The sequence below is a fragment of the Papilio xuthus genome, unplaced genomic scaffold (assembly GCF_000836235.2).
Source record: "Papilio xuthus unplaced genomic scaffold, Pxut_1.1 DF826961.1, whole genome shotgun sequence".
Taxonomy (NCBI): Eukaryota; Metazoa; Arthropoda; class Insecta; order Lepidoptera; family Papilionidae; genus Papilio; species Papilio xuthus.
This window is the reverse complement of record NW_013531688.1, coordinates 345,250-366,707: the sequence shown is the minus strand read 5'-3', so window position 1 is coordinate 366,707 and position 21,458 is coordinate 345,250. Positions and strand designations below refer to the sequence as shown.

Here is a 21,458-nt window from a genome sequence, read left to right as displayed (position 1 = left end):
GGGAACATGTCGCTCTGGTATTTTCATTTCGCGGCACAGGTGAACGGAGCGCGTAAATTACCCGAATAGTCGGGCCTTTTATTGCGTGCCGGCCTGTCGGGCCCACGAGTACTAGAGTCCGTCCACTTAGCCGAGATGGGGAAAAGGGTACAACCGAATAAATATATCCAAACACGTTTACTGCTGACGTTTACTTAGCCGACGATGGGAAAACTGCCTTAACATATAAATTATGTTTTAATTAACTAACAAAATATATTAAAAACTACGTTCCCCAGAAAACGGTTCACTTTAACTGGAAAAATAACTTTCGTGGAGCAATTAATTTGTTAGATTTAACGACAGGTTGATTGAAAGTTACCAGGCTATCATAACTGCGTGGATGTCCCCATTAGCAATCTATAGTCAACTAATCAGCGGTAATCCCCTGAAAGCGCACTAATCTACAGTGTCGCGCTGCACGTCCGACATAGTCTAGCCTACACTTAGATATAGCCATCCATTGTGAGCCTCTGATATCTATCTAGTCTTTGTTTGAAACAATTCGTAATTTCTAAATCAATCAAATAAATTAGAGGAGCATTCTAATATTTCTATTCAAAATTGGGGGGTTAATATAAAGAAATAGTTATTATTTAATTCTACAGATTAATTGAATTCAAACAATATTATGAGATTTTAAGAAAAGAACAACGCAAGGGAAAACAGTTCCGTCCCCGGAGGTATGAATGAAAATAAAATTAGAAATTCAAATCCAGCGACTCCTTATCAATTACATGTACTAGGAGACCAACAATAAGAGATAGCTCGCTCCCATTCTTTGTCGAATTTGCATCTTCATACAATGGCAATTAGGGGAGCGCTCATTAATTCGACAGGGTCCCAGAGGCGAGGCGGTTTCAATTTGACGGAGCCGGTATACAACCTTGTGCGAGTAACGTGATTACGGGACATTTGCATGAATTTTATGTGCTCTCGGTGTGTAACGAGCCGTTAACTTCAATATCGAATTTGAATACACTGTCTGTCTTATTGTTTATAGCATTTTCTGGGAAGCCCTTTGCGGGAGGGCGAAACGGGATATACAATACTGCTGTTGTTAGGAAAATCTTTTATTTTATGGTTATTTTTCGTACATATTGTGGCAAAAATCACTACTGTTGTTCTATGCTATAACTTAATTTTGCCCGTAATAATTATTGGCTGTTAAGTTAGCTTGAAAGTGTATTGAACAAACGACTACATAATCTTTTACGGCCTCTCCGCGGAGTCAAAAACGACTCGATAAAATATTTACAGGAGGCATTTGTCCTAATGCGCCATAGAGAGCAATCAACGCGGATCTAGACACCTGTTTACACGAGGGGACCACACAACCCTTCCTGGGGTTACCCCTACCACGATATACTACCGTATCGCATTACACTATACATTGCTCGTTACGTATGCATCGAGCTGTTTCCGAAAGACGTTCGAGAGGTAATGGATAGGAATTTTGGATATTATGTAGGATTTAGCGTAATGCGAAAAGGATGATGGGGTTTATTGAGTAGGCAATCTCGAGTGTCCTACCGGAGCGATTAGGAATGAATTTTTAATTGGTTAATCGTCTTTGTTTAAGTTGCTTGACCAATTAACTTGTAATGGGATGAGCAGGGCCAGGACTTTCTATACAATGGGAACAAAACGGATATCGCTTGGGGCACGCTTTGAATTACTACCTCATTGAAATAACAAGGGTAAGCGATTTTTACGTCATTAAAGATATAAAAAGTGTAATTTTTGCTTATATTTCTTCAATAATTAACTAATTTGTAATGTATCTTACTAATATTATAAATGCGAATGTTTGGATGTATGGATGGATGGATTTTTAAAAGGAATCTCCAGAACGGCTGCATGAATCTGGCTGAATATTTGGCAAAGATATGGAACATAGTCTGAAAGAACAGATATGCTACCAATTATTTTTTTATTACAGTTTGTCTAGTTATGTATCGTTTACCACTTTAGTGGTACCTCTGACCACTTTCTTAGGCTTTTATAGTCGTGAAGTCTGTTCACACGAGTCAACACCTTTCAACTCTTGAACCGCGAAACGAAGTTTGATAGCAGCACTTATTCTAATCATTTTTTTAATACCTTACGTCAATCATATAATTTAAATTAAACAACAATTTAAGATGCATGAGCTGTCAAACGGAATCATATTTTAATAGCATATAATTGTATATTAATTCCGCGTCGCTTTCTTAAATATATCTCGATTGCCTTCAATTATCTAAGATAATAGAGAGAAAACATTGCATTGTAATGGCTTAGTGTGGGGTGACCATAACTATACATCAGCAAAATAACCTGTAGCCTAAAAGTTTTCGATTTAATATTACTATTTTCTAAACAATCGAGTTTGATGTGTAAAGTTTTTAAATTAACCAGTATTAACTGTCGCCCGAATCCAGTTACGCGGAATTAATAAAAAAACTTCAGTAGCCTGTTCTTCCAAACTATGTTCTACATCTATGCCAAATTTCAGCGAGATCTATACAGCTGTTCTAGAGATACCTTCGAACAAAAATCCATCCATCTATCCCTCTAAACATTCGCATTTTTAATATTAGTAATTAAAAATAGACATTTATTTAAAGATGAATACGGTTTAGTTATGTTGTCCTGGTAATCCGAATGGCGTGGTAACCGTGGTATAGCGGCACTCAGGCGAGAATTGTGAGCGTCTGGACCTCTGACCTCCGCGCGACCTCTGAGAGCCTGGTAAATGTTAATAGTATGTATGCGGCGTTACTTTGCGGTCTAAGACCCCCTTTCTGTTGTTTCTTCAATTATTTCACATCGCCTGTCAGTAAACTTAACGTAAAGATGCATCTTGTATGACGAGTAATTAACTTTTAAATTACTTTTTTTTTCATTTAAATTGAGAACTAAACTTCGTAAGAAAAATGCATCAATGGAATTTTAATTTGACCTAAAAATATATTGTTAAGTTGCAATAAGTTTCTTATAAAACTAACTGTCGCCCGCGACTACGTCCGCGTGGATATAAAAAACTTAATTAGTGTAGGCCACCCACCCATCCATCCATCCACATCACATCCATCTAAACATTCGTATTTATAATATTAGTAAGTTAAATAAAAAGCAGTTCTTTAAGGCATAAATAAAAAAAAGTGAGTAAATAGTATCCTATGTCCGTCTCCTGGCTCTAAGCCACCTCCTCACCAATTTTCAGGCATATCGGTAAAGCCGTTCTTGAGTTATAAATAGCGTAACTAACACTACTTTCTTTTATATATATAATAGAAGATTAACTTTATTATTTAAGAACATTTTTGTATGTATAATCCTATCTTTTCAAAATCTAATATTAATCACTTTCAAGTACTGAATACTGAGTAAAACCATTTAAAATAACTAAATATACTTCACCTAGAGAGCGTCTGATTGGCACTGTACAATTCAAAATAATATTGTAGAGATCATTAAGGCGCAAGTTCCCAGTTGCATGGAGAGGCTCTCAAAGCTTCATTAGTTGTCCGTTGGACTTCGATATCTTATCACAATATATAGCGGCTTAATCATCAAGGTATTTTGTCGTCCGCTACTTGCCTCTTGTGAAATCTTCCAGTACACATCGTGGGAAACTTTGTATGGTACAGCTCAGATAACTTATAATAGAAGTTTTTGTTTATTTGAATTTGCGTTATAATATTCAATTTAAAACTTAAATTTGATATTCGTTTGTTTTTTCATTATACACAAGTGCTTGAAATCTTACTAATATTATAAATGCGAATGTTTGGATAGATGGATGTTTGTTTGAAGGTATATCCAGAACGGCTGTATGGATGTCGCTGAAATTTGGCATAAATGTAGAACATAGTCTGGAAGAACACATAGGCCACTAACTAAGTTTTTTTTTTAATTCACTGCAGACGGAGTCGGGGGCGACAGCTAGTACTGATTACATTTGGTAATGCTACCTATGCATCCATCGATAGATTATTTTTGTCCAAAGTTGTTCTAAGAACATAAATGTTATTCAGTTTAAATTACGTAAAGGCAACAGAACAACAAAATTTAATGTTTAAAGGATACATAAATATCCCTAAAGGTTAATGTTATCTTGGAATCAATACAACGCATATAACCTAAAGATGCACTTTACAATACGGACAGGGGACAAGCTGCATTATGCGACGTATTGCAGAGAAAAGGTTGCCACATTAAGGACACCCAAATCCGCCATAGCTAGAATTATAAATAAATCGAATTGCGAAACAAGCAAGGATGGTTCGTTCCATTTGCGGGGACGATGGCCGTCCGCAGTATGTCGCGCGTTTTATTAGCGCGCGTCAAATGCACGCCTACACGATATGCACGTGCGTCGATGTAACTGGCCTTATTAGGGCAACAGGAATACGAATCATCGACATTTACAAACGTCATAAAAAGGAGATTTGTCTGCCTTTAATGATTTGTTTGATAAAGTTTACTCTTGAATATTGTGTAAGAAACTTATTTAAAAGACCTTAAGATTTCTGCATACACAGCATGCCTAGTCGGAGTATGCGCAGGCGCAGGCAAAATTCTGTTTCCATTAGACGCATTTAATGTTGCGTCGCGATCGAGTGTCGTAAAATGTGTAATTTTATTACGTCGTCTTTTAACATAATCATGTGATTCCCATACCAGGCTAACAGGGCTCTAGAGGTGTGTGAACGGTTTCTCTCGGCTTGCGAAACTAAAGGATAGTTATCGATACTAGATACGATATACAAAATAGAATTTATTTTAGAACTCTTGCCATTTCTTATTTACTGACTCTCTCTTTTAGCATGACGTGTTCATAAATTATTTAGTAATATCCAAATAAATGTACTCACCAATTATTTACTTGTAGTATCGTTAACCCTGTGTCCTGTGCTAATTGTTTCTTCTGGTCCTCCGAGGGGTACGGGTGCTGAAACAAAATACAATCGCATTACATTTCTAGGACGAATTTATATGACATCTAATAATTTACTGTGAATTAGTTATAATAATAAAACGAAAGAACAATATTAATATCATGGTCGATTTATTTTTACCTATACACATTTATCTCGTACATTTCAAGACCATTAAGGAGATAAAATTAATTAAGAAAAGTTCAGTTTCTGTTGCAGAAACAAAAGAAAAAAGTGAATATTGATTTTTTTTAATGGTAACTTCTACATAAATCTTTTTTTTTAAATAACCATAAATATCTACAAAACGTTTAAAAATAAAGAAGATTGAAGATTTTCTTTTATTCAAACGGGATATCATTTTTATCGGGTCCCAAGGACAGGTAACCACCGGGGCGGCATGACTCACATGTATGTAATGTTATTGGTTTTGCAGCGACGCGGGGTCCCCGGGAGACCTCCGCTATTTCATCTCGCCCTGGTAGCCGCAGGTAGCGTACGTGTGTGTAAATTATTAACCTGCCCCGGTTCGGTCCCCGGTCGATACCCGGCTGTTCGTGGTTACATGACTAACTTTAACTGAATAAGCTTCACTTTAATTTATTTTCAGTCGTGTTCTAACTTTGAACTAGCCACGGTTACTCTACTACGATCTGTCGAAAATAAATTGATCCTAGCGTGTTCTTACACCCTATCAGAGATATGTGTAATTTGAATTTCATAAGCACAATTCCTATACGATATCTTGTAGATATCGCTATTATTTTTAGTTATCAAATAAGTACTACGAGTAGTGGTTTATCCTCACAGTGTATTTTAATTTCTATATGTATTTATTTACGTTATGAAGCACACGAAAGTATGTTAATATTGCACTAAACATAACGCCTAGAAATTCTGTTCAAAATCTATAAAGCAATAAACGGGTTATAAAAACTATTATAAATATTCAGCCGACGACTGGCTAGATGAGCTATTTGTCATTTCTTACGTAAACATTTTACGGCCGGGTTTTTTAAAAAGATATGTTTATTTAAAGAGACATGATTTAACATGTCCGAGACGGCGCCGCGTTCGGAGTAAATCACTGAAAAATATCGGCCGGTGCCTGTGCGTTGCCAACAAAAACAAAAGGAGGGAAAAGGCGCGAGATGACGCGATAGCGCGCCTCCCAAGGAAATTGATACGTCGACCGTCGCCCGCGCCGGTGTGCGCCCGGCACGCCACGCCGTGTCCCGCACAGCGCCATTGTCCGCGCGCCTCTTATGATTTATGAGTCCCTGGTCACCTGCGCGCACAAGATTCTAAACACTAAATCCTAACTATAGTGGACGTATTTGTTGAAATGCAACCACATTAACTATTTAAAATACTGTGGTCAATGTAGATTCAAAATACACACAAATATTTGGAATAAACAACCATCCGTCATATCGGTTGGGTCCCACCGATTAGGGAATATGACAAATTGAGCTGACCAACGAAATCATGATTCATAAACGTATCGCCGCACTTAGCGGTCGAACTAATGATACTTTGAAATGTGTTTTGTGCGCCAGCCGCTCATTATTTTATTGTGTAGGAACCTGCCTCCTAAAATATCGCGCTTATATTTCAAGTGTAATTAAAAATTTAATAAAGTGTATTTCACAATCTTTATTAACAGATCGTGGTGCCTAGCTTCCTAGACGATATCTTAATTATGCAAAGCAAGTAGATAACGTTATTAAATCGGCACTAAAACACCGCGATTCCAGCTCCATCGTCGTTCCCTCGCGTCGAACTATAAACGCGTGTAATTTAGTGCAAATCAAACATAAAGGAGGTAATGTTTACCGCGCTAAAAGTCACCTGAAAGCCTTCCCAGGAATCGTTAAACATCGACCCCGTAAATCCGAATGCGCCGAAGCCTCTCGTAAAATCTTTGTAATAAAAATAAAAGCGTATGGCGCATTACACCAATTCCCCGATGCGCTGGAGTGACTAAATAATGTATTCATAGTGTGAATTACACGGAAAGTGTCTGCGAGGCCGCGGCATCGGCAGGGGGAAGGTTATGGGGCGAATTATTTCGCTCTCACTTGACGCGCGGATCGTAAAACAATGATGTTTTCGTCGTTTTAAAGTCGAGCAGCCATAAAATGTTATAATAAACAGTTTGCGGTACAACGCGGCCGATCTCGCGCTTCCCCGATCTTACGTCGTTAAATGATTATTGAATTAAGATGACCACTTTTACAACGTGTCAATTATAACCAAAGATAATATTATCTTTATAACGACAATTTAATGCTTCTTTAATTGAAAATTTTATTTTGTAAGACGATATCAGAAAGATTGCTACTGACCTACATTCTCGTTTAAATGTACATTGACTTAACCGTAGCTGGTTTTATGATTTCAACTAAAAAGTTACTTTTGATAATTTTAAGATTAGCTCAGAATTATTTTCAAGCTCAAAACGTTTACGGGATTAGTGTTGAAATACATAAAAAATATTTTCTTTTTATATCATAAAGGTGGCAAACGGACGAGCGGCCACCTGACATCACTGAAATAGCGAATTCGAATCGAGGAATTTCTTTCACTTCACGCCTATCTGTGTGGTTGCGGTATTGCACTGGGCGGACCGTCCAATTCGTGCAAAGATGTTAAAGCGGACTCTACCACTGTTGAGTTTATAGAATTAAACATTAATGTATAAACAATTAATTAGATTTCAAAGTTTATTTGACCAAAGGATGAATATTATTCGTATAACGTGCGATGTAATTCCTAATGTGGGGAATTATAAACAAAAAGAAATAGAGATGGTTGTCTGAGAATAGCTCGCCGGTGGTCTCCCGCTCTGTTTGTTTACAATTAGCCGGGCAATCGATCGGGCATCGGTAACGCTAATGCATTATGATATTTGTTATAAGCAGGATGTTTTGTTTTGGTTATGCGTTGTCTTCGATCGGCTTAATGCAACCGACCTCCTGTGTGTTCCAGCCACGTACGCGAATTATATGATTAAAATTGTGACTGACTACTGAACATGCTGTGTGTTTCTGACTTTTTTTGCATATTTTACGTTCATTTAAAAAGTATGTCAAGTAAGGGTAAAAGTAAACATTTTTGAAAAGCAATATAAGGCGAGGGAGGTCTAGCGTTACTTATTTGGATGTTCTGTACAGAGATGTTATCTCAAGACTCAGTGGTCCAGTGGCTGCGTGTCTCTGCGGGTCGAAGTTTCTGGAGCGCCGCGCATGTCTCGAATATCGAAAAAACATTATCAGAAATTTATGAAGCCTATTACGGTGTACACAAAAACCGGAAAATGATAAACTCTCGGCCGCCTCCGGCCGGCTAACGGGATTTGTCAAAATTATACCAGGGGCTGAGGTTTTTTGCCGACTCGGTGCCCACCAATTATTTTTAACTAGCGATCGACTGCGACTTGCCGAATATAAACAGACACGAAAATTGACCCCCGTCCGAAATGATTTATTAGCGATTGTTTTTTAATTCAGACGGACCTCGTAGACGGACGGAGTGGATGCGACGACGACGAGGTCGATGCCCTTTGTTCGTTTTTGACATGAAATAAACAATAGATTGAGAGGCACAAAAAACCACATGAAGTTGACTGAACTTCATTTTATATTATGTCGTCTTTTACGTAACAACAAAAACAAATAATATTTGTTTCTCTAATCTGTTCTTTACACAATTTTGAAAAAGATTAACGACCATACAACGTCGTCGTACAAACGGGTGTAAGTTTAAATTTCCAGTCGATGGTAGGCGAGGCAAGGCGAGGCGAGGCGGGAGGCAACGAGCCGTCATAAACTCTATTGAGATATCAAATTTCGAAAAGCAATCCCGGCTCGCTCTCATCCGGCCAGTAAATCACCGGCGCGCATTAAAATCACGATTATATCGGGCATAAGTTTGCAATAAATCGGGCATCGGGAGTGAAAAACCCGCGCCCCTGTGACGCGCTCGAGGAAATTTCGCCTCGCGGACTATAAATTTTGTTTCGCAGCGTCGAAGAGAAACAATCCATTTGTTGGCACCTAAATCCATGGGGCGGTGGCGGCGGGGAATATGTAAATACGAGTAGGCAGCGGAGCGTGGCATTGCGTGGAGCTGACGATCAGAGCTAACACCAATTTCTTTACAGTATTATTTGTTTATTTCAAGCATCACTTACATACAGTTAGTTATTTTAAAATTTGTAAATTGTAGGATTAACTGTGTATGTGTTTCTTCAGTTTAAGGCAAACTACGACCAATTCCAAGTAAAATTCAAATCATTATTTAGTCATTTAACTCGAGTCTTAGCTGGAGATTTCCCTAAGGAATCACACGTTTTGTATTTCCATTAATAAACAGAGCGTGTGTGAACACAAAACAGAATATCTCACACGAAAAAAAAATTATCTTTGGAGACGATGAAAAATTCATTCGCTTGCTGCGATCCGAAAGCCGAAATTCCCTAATGATATGCGCCGACGTAGCAGTGCGGTGCGATGCGACGCGATGCTACGTATATATTACAATTTCGCTCGGAGTTGCCATAACAATGATAATATATTCAGGGCCCTGGTGACACTCGCCTGCATCAACGCGTATCTCCTAGGAGAAAAGACGAACGGCCGAGATACATTGCCGTCAATTTAACTGTAGTCTGCACCGGAGTATTCGTCTTTAAGTACTCATTACCTGTAACTCGATTATAGTGCGAGAAACACAAGACAAAAGTGTGTGAACGTGTTTTTAAAACATACGTACATTGTGATTTCATTATTAGCGTGTTTAGTTTGTAAACAGTTGAACACGTAAACGTGACGCAGCGTGTTGATGGATTAAATTTTTTCCCGGCGAGACACGCCGCGGATTGAGTGCTAAATTATGCACACTTCACTTTAGCCCGTTACCGACGTGACGCAAAACTAACTCCTGTAAGATATTTGTTTCCTTTTGTACTTGGCCGACTTGAAAGCAGTGCCGTGTGCTAAAATACTCGTACTTTCGAAAATTTGCAGCTAAACGCGCAAATATTTCCTTAATTCGATTTGTGGTTATAATTTAATTTGTCACTTCAAATCTGATTACAATTCGTCGTTCAAAATAATTTTAAAGTACTATTAAGTGTTAATTACAACGATTTTGAATTGCAAATTCAAATCTTATTTTCTACACGCGGCGTTAGGACCTCGGGAGCCGTTAGGGGCCAAAGGGCGACCACAAATAGATGTCAAAAAACTGGGGTCTCTAGTTTTGGGGCCGTTATGTGCGACCAGGGACGCATAAAGGTACGGAGGTGGCCCTAACCCTATCGAAGAGTCTCGCCTGATGGATGGCTCCATCTCAACCCTTCGCGACACCGCCGCGCCGCGCGTACGCACTTCTTGTTTATTCATTCTGCTTTTGTTTATGTGCGAACTACTTTTATTTATATGGACACAAGTGAATTTGTGTCCCGAATATTTGGACTATGTCCCATCCGGCTACCTAAAGGAAGAAGCTATTTAAATAAATTTATAATCATTTTTGATAACATTTCTGGCAAACTAGAAAATTGTTGCAATATTTATTTTGATAAAATAGTTACATATCTGATTTTATAGTTTACATACATTCATACAACCAATTTCAAATCTGAGTAAAATATTTATGAGTAGAGTATTTTATCTAATTCTACATAGTCAAACAGTTATGTACTTTGTTAACTTGTGTAAAGAAGTTTTAGGAAAAAGCTTTAGCTTCAATCAGCCAGTAATTCTGAATGAATATTTGAATCTACAATGTCTAGGAATAGTGGCAGCACGGATCGTGGCTTTAAAAAAAAGCTAGAAGGCTTTAATGGAAGGCACCTGTCGATAGATGTCGCGCGTGCATTTTTATCACGAGGGCGGGATAAAGTATTCAGAGGCCGATCGTCACGGCACAGGACCGTCGCCTGAATTATGCAAAGTGGTAATGGACACGACCGCCGGCCGCACATCGACTACAAAACTTCGAATAGTTTTTTGCAACAATCCGCCAACCGTCCTGTTTTATATCAATCAGTGACAATCGGTTTTTTACGTGGTTTGAATAAAGTAGACGATTGGTATTGATATTTCCAAATTGTATCTGTTAATTTAGTTTACTTTGACTGAACGTGACTGAGGGACAGTACTAAAAGGAGTATATTCCAATTCGAAACACTAAAATCGAATAAGTAAAATTGTCAATTCTTCGCGTATTTTAGTAATAACCAATTTGTGTATGTTTTTTACACAAAAAAAATAACTTCAAAATCGTTTTATCATGTGTCATTTTACTTTGTAAACTAATTAACAACATCATCTTTGTCTCGTTATTGTAGCAAACTATGTTAGAATTTCGACTTAACACAAAGCGCTGCAGTCGCTATGAATCGAGCGCTTGAACAATGCCTGTATGAGACGTTATGGCTTCGATACTAATCTATGGAGCCGGATGTTGGGCGCTGACGGCATCCGCTACCGCTAGGAAATGAGATAGGTCCACAGCTCCACCGACGTTCTGTAAGCCTGGTACTTCGCATTCACAAGCCTATTGGGCTGACGTGTGAACCCTTTATACTCGAAATGACCCGATTTGCGAGGACAAGGTAACACAAATCAACAATAAACAATGTTTCAATCGGTTTTATATAGATTTGAGAATTTAAAAAAAGGAAACACCAACCCTTTGTCTATGGGCAAGTCACCAACAACTTGGGTATACTTTGATCCTCTCAGTTGGGACATAGTATGGATGATGACAGTCAAAGAAAGGGAAAGAAAGGCTGGAAGTAAATGATTTTTATCGATACTTTTTCTTATTGGATGATTGATTCATTCAACATTTTATATAAGTTTAAACCATTATAATGTTACTAAAGCATCGTATAAATATTGTATAAAAACTGCGTAAATATAAGCGTATTGCAAAAAGAAGGAACGAAACTTTTTGCGCGGCGCAACAAAGTCTGATGAATATGTAGCGGACATAAAACTTTGCATATCGGAAGAGACATCAAAGGAGTCGGTCTCGTTTGCCGCGGGAACAAAAGAGTTGAGCGGCACTGCGCGGGCGCAGCACACCGCACACGAGACAACGCTACATGTTATTATTGAGAATTATAAATAACAAATACAGATTATAAATATGTTTTGTATAGATTTCGACTCATCCATCGAAAAGAGTTACATTTCTTAATCGACTCATAAAGATGTCACCTTTTTTCCTCCGCTCGATCGATTTAATTACCAATTATTAATCAAATATAGGGCACGGATAAAACTAAAATTGCTGACTTGTTGTAGACAATGTTTTTGATTTTTTGATTGAAAGTATTATAATCTATTTAATAAATACGCATAGAAGTAATTTTGAAATGATTTACGATGTACATTTAAAATTTGCGGCATAACTGAAGAGAGAGTTGACTTAATACAAACAATACTATTCAAAATCAATAGTAAAACTATTCCCTGGCTAGCGACGAGCGGGATGAATGGTGGACATAAATTAAAACGCATGTCGCTCATTGATTAGCGCCGCGGGCGAGTAAATAGCAATCGCCGTTCGAATCCAGTCACAGTCGCAAATAAAATCAAGTTTTGTTGTTTTTATGAATAAAACTGTGATACACTGAGAGATCATTCAATATCAGTTTTTAATTTACTATTTCTGTTTTTTTTTTGTAGTAACTAAATGGAAGGAACGATGGCATTTTGAGGAAATTTCTGAGGAAACTGGACAGAATCCCGTGACACTAAAAACAAGCAATTAAACGCATTTGACGTCATTACGACTGTTGGATTTATTCCAAGTTATTTCCTGGAATTCCTACGTCATAGTTAAAATGGAATAACGTCATGTTATATTTTTGGTAAAATGAATTTCAAACTACATGGAGATAGATAGAAAAATAGTGCATGCACGTATCAAGAATTCCAGACACAAAATATTATTGGAAACACTTTGACTGCCAGCTGTTAGTATTATAGTTAGCTGATAAACAAAGCAGAAGAGAAAGTCAAATCAATTAATGTAGAATGACTTAGGGTTATTAAAGCACTTGTACTATCTTGGGGATAATTTGATAAGTCGTCTGCATGTCGTGAGGTACTCGTAAGTCGGACGGCAATAAAACACGCGGTGATATCGCGCGACATAAAGGCGGGCGCACACCGAGCGATGATTTACGTCGCATCGATATCGGTTAGATGTGAAATTTGTCAGCGCTGGGTGTTTATGCGCGCCCGCGTCTCGTCCCCGCCCCGACCTCGTCCCGCGTCCGTCGCACGCCCGACTGTGTAAGCGCGCGTGATTTAGGGCTGTATGTTATGACGTATTTGTTAAATGTTAATTTCCACGTGGTTTATGCAATTGATATTTTTGTTAACAGTACCTGGACAAGTGCACCCAGAGAGCGGCGACTTTATTATTACGATAGTTCTGAGATAAACAAGTTACTTTGAATTGAAACAAGTTTTTCCGTAGAGTTTAGTATATATTTATAGAGATGAGTGGTATGCAGTGACACAGTCAATTTAAAACTGCCTCGTAGCAATTTGTCCCCCAAGTGTCAAGAACAAGTTTCCCTGTGCCCCCGCAGCTGCTGTACACGGGTCGGTCCCGGCGAGGCGTCGGTGAGGCGGCACCGACACGCTGCCGGGCGCTGTCGCAGCGCAGCCCGAGGACAGAGGCGGAGCGCCCGCCCCCGCACACGACCTGGCCCTAAGGTCACACGCAGAGAACATTCCCCAAATCGCTTCCATAGTGAAATACGAAAACGCCTCAACATAATAGCCCTACTACCATTACAGCTTTCAAATATTTATTCTTGACAAATTTGTCTTGTCAAAATTGTCTCAAGTTAAAGTCTCAGACGATGAGAAGTCACTCACAAGCTGATTTGTTGATATCTTCTCAACTTTAATAGTATCCAAATTTAATGCATGCATCACGATTTGTGTCTGTTCGATCGAATGCCACAGAAAATTTCGAATGTTAACATTTAATTCAGGTCCTAAGATGTAGAACACGGAGCAGTAAGACACCGTCAATCACACGGCGCGACCTCTGATCCGGAACGTGTCCGAGCAGACGCTGAGGCCGACGACGACGCCCGATAAATCAGCGGCCGATGTCCGACGCCGCCGCAAACACCCGCTTTTAGGAAATGAATAATGAATCTCCCAGCCGACATTCGACGAGCACGTCTGCCGATTGTCGTCGATTACAACCACCGTTATGTTGAGCTGTAGGACGCACATCAATTGACATCTACATGTATACCTAAACCGAGCGATGTAATCCTCTCACAGACTGATTTTTCCTAGCCAATCTTTATGTCTTACTATATCTCTAATCTCGTTTATACTTTGAATTCTTCATTATATTGTTATGTTTAATTATTCAGATTTAATACAATAATACAAAACGGACAGATTGTATACAAACAATTTAACACAATTCAATGGGCGTGAGGAAATAATAAAAGAAACGATCGCTTTTTATTTGCAAACTTCAAATTGCTATAATCAAATCTGAATCATGAATGGCCGTTACTACACCCCAATTATAAAGCACGAGCCGTTTCCGAAGACGTTTTTTCTAAACTCTTCCCACGCGCAATGTTCGCGCGTAATTATAGGTTCAAGTTTGTAATAACGCATCGCAGCTAAATTGTATATCATTCGGTTCTTTTCCCGCGTCGCGCCGGGTGATTAGAGCGGCCATCTTGTGGGCGGGCTCGCCCGAAGGCGACACGATCCCTGATTCCATTTTCGAAAGTTACACTAATCGACGCTGCAAGCACGCGCCGCGCCGTGCGGATATCCGAACGTGTGTTTTTCAAATTGGGAACGTCCTTATCCGTTACTCCTCGGCGGGATTTGACTACTGTCACTTTTGACAGCTGTGATTGACGTTCGTAAATACCACGAGTCAAGTACGGGCTGCGGGCTCCAGCACCACGCTCGCCGCGAAACGTTCGGAAACATAAGAAACGTTTGCGTTTCGATCGAGCGCTGTTGATGTCACCGTTTCTTTCGGACGTTTCGTTTCAAAGAATATCGATTCAAACTGGAAAACGTTAAGGTATATTTTCGCTTGCAAAATTCTCAGGGCGTAAACATTAATTAACTTCGCCGCCACCAACAGGGCTTTAGATGAGTGCATATTGAAATGTCAAACATCAGTGTTTCTTTTGCTTCTCATTTTCGGCCAGTTTCAATATCCTCCCCGTCAAGAGTGGGATGGACAGTTCCAGCGGATCGCATGTCATATTTTTGTGAGTTGGAATAGAAAATCGGCTGTTTTACCCGGAAGTAGAGGGAAAACGAAATGCGCAATTCTATTTTTATTCGGTTATTTTGCAATTCAGAAATGGACAAGCGGCTCTCAACAGTGGAGAAGTAAATAACAACAATTAATTGATGTCTCTTGAAACACATCGTAGTATTATATGTTGCAGTAGGGAAAATAACGACAGAAAGTTTTTAAAAGTTTGTTGTATCATCTCACTCACAAATTTTGTTTGATATGCATACGAGTTTTTTTTTTAAACAGACAACTAATTGCGACTAACAAGACCATTGAAACTGTTATTTTGGAAGAGTATTAAGGCGAACACCTTTGTGCAAGATACTAATTAACCTAAACAAAAGACTATCGTTTTGTGATTCGCAAAATGTTTGACGTAAAATAAAGATGGTCGGTCAGGCGAATTAAAAATTTATCGATGAATATTAATAGCATTAGTAGATAGAGTCGGACAGAATGCAAATGCAAATCAAAGTGCAACTGAAAACTTGAAGCTAAGATACGAACGGGAAATAATTCATTCATATTCATAGTGGCGGAACGGGAGGCTTTCACGAAAATGGCTAGGAGTTCGAATGAGGAGGTGCATGAATATTAACGTGGAGCGTACCAGGCGGCCATAACTATATTAGAGATGCCGGCGCGCCGTACATCGCGGCGGGGGCACGTTTCAACTTGCGCTGAGCGTTCTGAAATTTGACGTTTTGACAGCACTCCGCCGGCAGCTTCTCTCCCGTCTCCCGGTCTCTTCCCTCCCGACCTCAGGAGGCTCTACCCTCTCCCTCTCGCCTCACACTCGACTCTCCTGTTTCTGCTACGTCTGACTTCTGATGTGAATTGTTAATGCATCGGTAATTGATATTATAATTTTGATAGTCCGTTTTGTTCTTATGACGGTGGTGTTGGCTTTTACGCTAAGAGCTTTAATGATATATGAAGATTTAGTGATATCACTTTATCCTAATGCATTTGAATACTTTGTATGTGCTAAGTTAAAGTATTGCAACTTTCAAATCATCTGGATATTTGTATAAATGAGATATTCAGAATCATAACAACTCATCCAATGATGCTGCGTTAATTTCAATCTTCTTCAATAATTTTAGTCTCCTCAGTGTACCTAATATTGTCTAATTTGTGAAAGTGTAATGTATTTCTTACACTAAATAAACTCATCTTTCTATTTCAATTACAATTAGCGTTATCAAATTGAAAATCTTGTCTACCTAAAAAGAAGCGATGACACGACAAAAAAGTTAGACGTCGCCGAAACATATGCCGCTACCAATCTAGCTCGAGTCTAGAACTGAAAATAGGCGTGTCGAGTGTACGGTGAAGCGTCACAGACTAACATGGACAAAAAATACGAGAGACCCGTTAAAAAGCGTATTAAAAGCTTAAAACAGCGTCAGTCAAACCGCACACGTTTCCTGAAAGCTATACTCGTTCGCACTATTCGGGGAAACAGAGCGCGGGACGGAAATTTGAAAAAAAAGATAAAAAGGAAATGCCGTCAGCGTACAAATACACGTTATAGAGATTTTATATAGTCGCTAAAGTAAACGAACTTTACCGTATTGCAAATTGTTTGAATAATGCTTCAATATAATTGGCGCAGAAAGTAAATCTTAAAGCTTAGAAAGTAAAGCAGTTCGACTAAGATATAAACTAAACGATGACAATGATGTTAGTAATACCAAAATAATTGGCAAGAAAACGACTTAAGAAGTATTATAAAAAGGTTTTAAACACATTATCTAAATTCATTAATTTTGGATGGTGATATATAGAATTGTGATAACACAGATACAGTTAAGTGATAGCAAAAGAACGTATCTGGTAAATTCATTTGTGAGGAGAAAAAAAGGCGTTTTAAAATGCGGACTTTATTCACAGGTACGTGTTCACGGATATCGCGCGCCGCGTAAATATCAAATTTTATTGACACCCAGCTCGCGGACCGGAGCTTTTTTAAAAACTGTATTTTGCGAACGTTTTTCGTTTGTTTTTTGCACGTTTTGAAAGCCGCTACAGACGCGTGCTTTAATTTGGTAACAAAAAATTGTGAATGTTTTTAAATTAAATATTTTTATAAAACCTAACTTTTAATTTTAGATTTGCAGTGTGGATTAACTTTACGATAATATTGACTGCTTTTAAGAGTAACTTTGTTAAGTCTACATATTTAGTGTGTCAAAGTTATTCGTTTGTAGATTTTAAACATAATTAAATAAGTGAAACTTGCATAATCGTAGTTTAAATCGTGAATCGTAGTACCTTTGAATCGGATTTAAAACACATTGTATTTCCGATGGTGACTGCTCAGAGTACAGATTACAGTTTAAACATAATAACGTATGGTTTCAATTTGAGATTGTTTCGATGGTTCTGTTCCATTTCGCGTTCGGTTTGTTTGACGTCATTACAGATCTGTGTTTGCCATCAGGCGCTCGCTAGAATCGACAAGCAAGCTAGTAACGATATCAAAGCAAAAGAGACGTCCGCTCACAAAGGCGTTCCCAAACAAAGTGAGCCCCGCGGCTGGCGTGTGCAAGAACGCGCCTAATCAAACGAACAATCCCGTTTTCACTTTGTTGTAGTTACTTTGAAGTCTCACTCCTTGATATGATCCCCTGGTACCCGTGACGCACCTGTGTCAGTTAAGAAATTTCTGTTTGAACTGTCCTCTACGTTTAAATTGTTTTGTTTGATACAATCAAAAAGGATGTTTCGACCTTTTCCTGTCCTTAGGCTAAGTTAAGAAGTCTCTGAAGTTAAAATAGACTCTGAGTTAACAAATACAAATTTAACCTAATATAATTTTATACAATTTATATTATGATTGAGGTTTAACAGTTTTATTGACAATAAACCAGTTGATACCAGCAATAAATCGATGTACAACACCTATGAAGTAAGATAAACCCAATCAGAAGACAATACATAAAGAGGCGTGCATACTACACAACGTGGTCACAGTAACAATAACGTAACATTTGAAGACTTCAGTTTATGAGAGGTAGCGTATATTTATTAATTAAAAAATAATTTATACTGCTCAATCACAATCCAGATAGAAGAGTCTTTAGTTATGCATAGACATCTAAGAAAAAAACATATGTAACTCTTCTTTCTTAAATAGATCTGATGTCCACTGTCATAAGGACCTTTTGGTAAGTAACACGTTTCACAATACAAATCTTTTGATGTCAAAATAGGTCAAAATACATATCGATATCGCTGACTCTCACACCTCAGACCTGAGGCTGGGCGGCCTCATTGCGGCCGGCGATAACCCTGTCAGAGTGACGGAGCGGCGCGGCTATCGGCCGCATTGTACGCGCCCATCGCCCATTGTTGCCCCTCGCTGCCCATTGTTGCCCGCCCTGAGATGTCTTCATACTAGTTATACTAACGGAGTAACTACCTTTGTTATTGCATACAGTGTAGTGGTAAATTCTGACGTAATATTACACGGAAGACTATAGTGTATAGATAGATAATTGTCTAGCGACAATTAGTTTAGGAATATTTTGGTCATAAATGGCTCTGACAAGAATTACTATTGAATTGCCCTTAGTACGTTTGGGTATGTTCGTCCAAGTTATGTGAGGTCTTTGTACACATAAACAGTCGTCCTATGCGTAAAACTATGTTTTAAATTAAACGCCATTTAATAGAGTAATGAAATACATTAAAATTAATTGTAATACTTCGAAGAATCGCAAAACATCGCAGAACTAATTACATAAAATAACTCAGCTGCGAACATACTGCGATACTATCTAACTCGTACCAATCATGGAAACAAAGATGGCGGTTATTTACATATAAAACAAACATTTAGATGACTTAATTAAATAGAGATAAAGGCTGAAACAATCGCTTATGTGTCATACGTGAATAAGACTAGGCTGAAAAGCTGCCTGGACGGCGATTGGCCGCCGTCGACAGCTGCCTAGGTTTTTATTGGACATCGTAAGGAGGGCGTATATGGACGCACTTTTAAATACGAATTGCGTTATACGACTAGAGTTGCGACTATTTGGCAGAGTATCACGATGTGTGGATAACGAAAAATAACGACGAATTAATTCTATTTAAGATATGTAACTTATGTAATCCGAATAAGAAATACTTCATACCTCTATTGTGAGGTATTTACTCACACGATGTTAGAACTACGCCCGAATACCTATGCATTAGGACAAGATTCTGTTTTAAAATTCTCTAAATCGATAATGGTATTAGCTTACGTAAAAAAAGTTAACAATCGATTTGCACTATTGCGCAAATTAATATTTCAAAAGGGAATTAGCATAATTATAATAATGACAATTTTAATGTCCCATATTTTAAAAGATGAAATACACATAAATTTAGACAGTACGAGGCTAGACTAAGCTAAGGCTAAGAAAGGGCATTATATTATTTCCAGCCAGTGTCAAAAGTACAGGTGACACACGGACATATTTATCCTTTCACAACTGCCATGTGATTTATTCTGCAGGCATCTTATCGTGGCAGTTTCACACGAGAGTAGAGCTAAGCGAGGCATTAGACAGTAGTGTAATGCACACCCATTATAGAAAGAGTACTGTTTTTGTTATACTGCTCTGCGTCACTGCTCTTCGTGTGAAATACGTTGTTACGTAATCCTAAAAGCACACAAAACGCGACAACTCTGCTCACTCCCTTAGGATAGCATTCGTATTCCGTGTGCCCGCTTCTGTGCTTTGTACACAGATGTAGGAATATTTTATTTTGAATTTCATATTTCAAGAATGTGCTCAAAGGTTGCTAGACTATGCTTTTTCAGTTAAATAAAGTAATACTAAAAATAATAAGCTTACATTTAGTAACTACTAGCTGTCGCCCGCGACTTCATCCGTGCGAAATTAAAAGCAAACTTTATAAGTAGCTTATGGTTTATTCCAGACTATGTTTCACCAAGTTGCATGCAGCAGTTCCGGAGATACCTTCAAATAAAACCATCCATCCATCTAAACATTCGCATTTATAATATTAGGAAGATTGGTTAACAATGTTTGGTTAACAATTGTTAACAATGTCCAAATCCTATACTAAAAACTAGGAATTTTTATAATAATATCATGAATTCTTTGTAAACAAAGACGCTCCGAAAGCTTCGGACGCAGTTAACGGCCCTAAATGGACTGCTCTAGGTGTAATTTAGTGCTAAGGAGCAAGTCTAGCGCTTAAACTGCACTCCCGTCTGAATTTTAAGACTCGGCCGGATGAGTTATGGATCCTAGGTGGGCGTGCATTAGGGAACTTGTCTCAAGACCTTATATTTTCTGCCATTTGTTATGCAAACTTAAGAGAAAGTAACAAATAACAAATACGTCACACTACCATGACGTCACAAATCGGTACTATATTATTGAAAAGGTAGAAAAAAACCTGTTGTGAGAATAAAAAATAATATCTGGTAGAGTATGGAATGTCCAAATTCGTAGTAGAAATTAAAAAAATAAATTTGGCTTTGATATTTCTAAATGAAATTCCGTAAGAACTTTTAAGTCACATTTTTTCCGACAACTTTATCGAGTTGAGTTGAAACTCATCCAAACTCTGTCCACATCTAACTCAACTCTATCTACCCAGTAATTATTTAGAGTGTGAAGTTTTACTTGAGACAAACTCGAGCGGCGGTGCATTATGAAAATGGCTTCAGTCTTACCCCCACTGCATCCCACCAAACCCCCCCACTTTCACGCTAAGTAATTGTTCTATATTAGGCATCTCTTGGATATTTTGTATTCATGCATTTAAATTAAATTAATAAGACTATGAACACTTGCAATGTTTATTGTTTTTAACTTGACATGCAACCGTGAGTTTACATATATATATATACTCGTATATATATTTTGATACACAAAAATGTATAATCATCCCTCTCATTTTACTAGAGAAAAACAGAGACAGCAAGATGTTTTTGTATTTTTATTCAACAATGGAAATGCACAGTAAAATGTTAATTAAAATTTATACAATATATTTAAGACTAGCTATCGCCTGCGAGTCCGTCTGCGCAGAATTAAATAAAAAAATAATTAATTATTAATCTTCTATTTCTATGCCTAATTTCAGGTAGAGTACTTCAATCGCATTTATAATATTAGTAGGATTTAAAAT

The 21,458-nt window shown here is 38.1% G+C and overlaps 1 protein-coding gene across 5 annotated transcripts in view; it reads right to left on the bottom strand.

Annotated features, from left to right (window-relative positions):
- The window catches only part of hth (Meis homeobox homothorax), a 210,078-nt gene that overhangs the window by 49,933 nt on the left and 138,687 nt on the right, over window positions 1-21,458 (bottom strand). For all 5 annotated transcript variants that reach the window (XM_013315320.1, XM_013315323.1, XM_013315321.1 and 2 more), the window contains exon 10: window positions 4,902-4,978. In XM_013315320.1, the coding sequence (XP_013170774.1) occupies window positions 4,902-4,978 (77 nt within the window). The remainder of the gene's footprint in view (window positions 1-4,901; window positions 4,979-21,458) is intronic.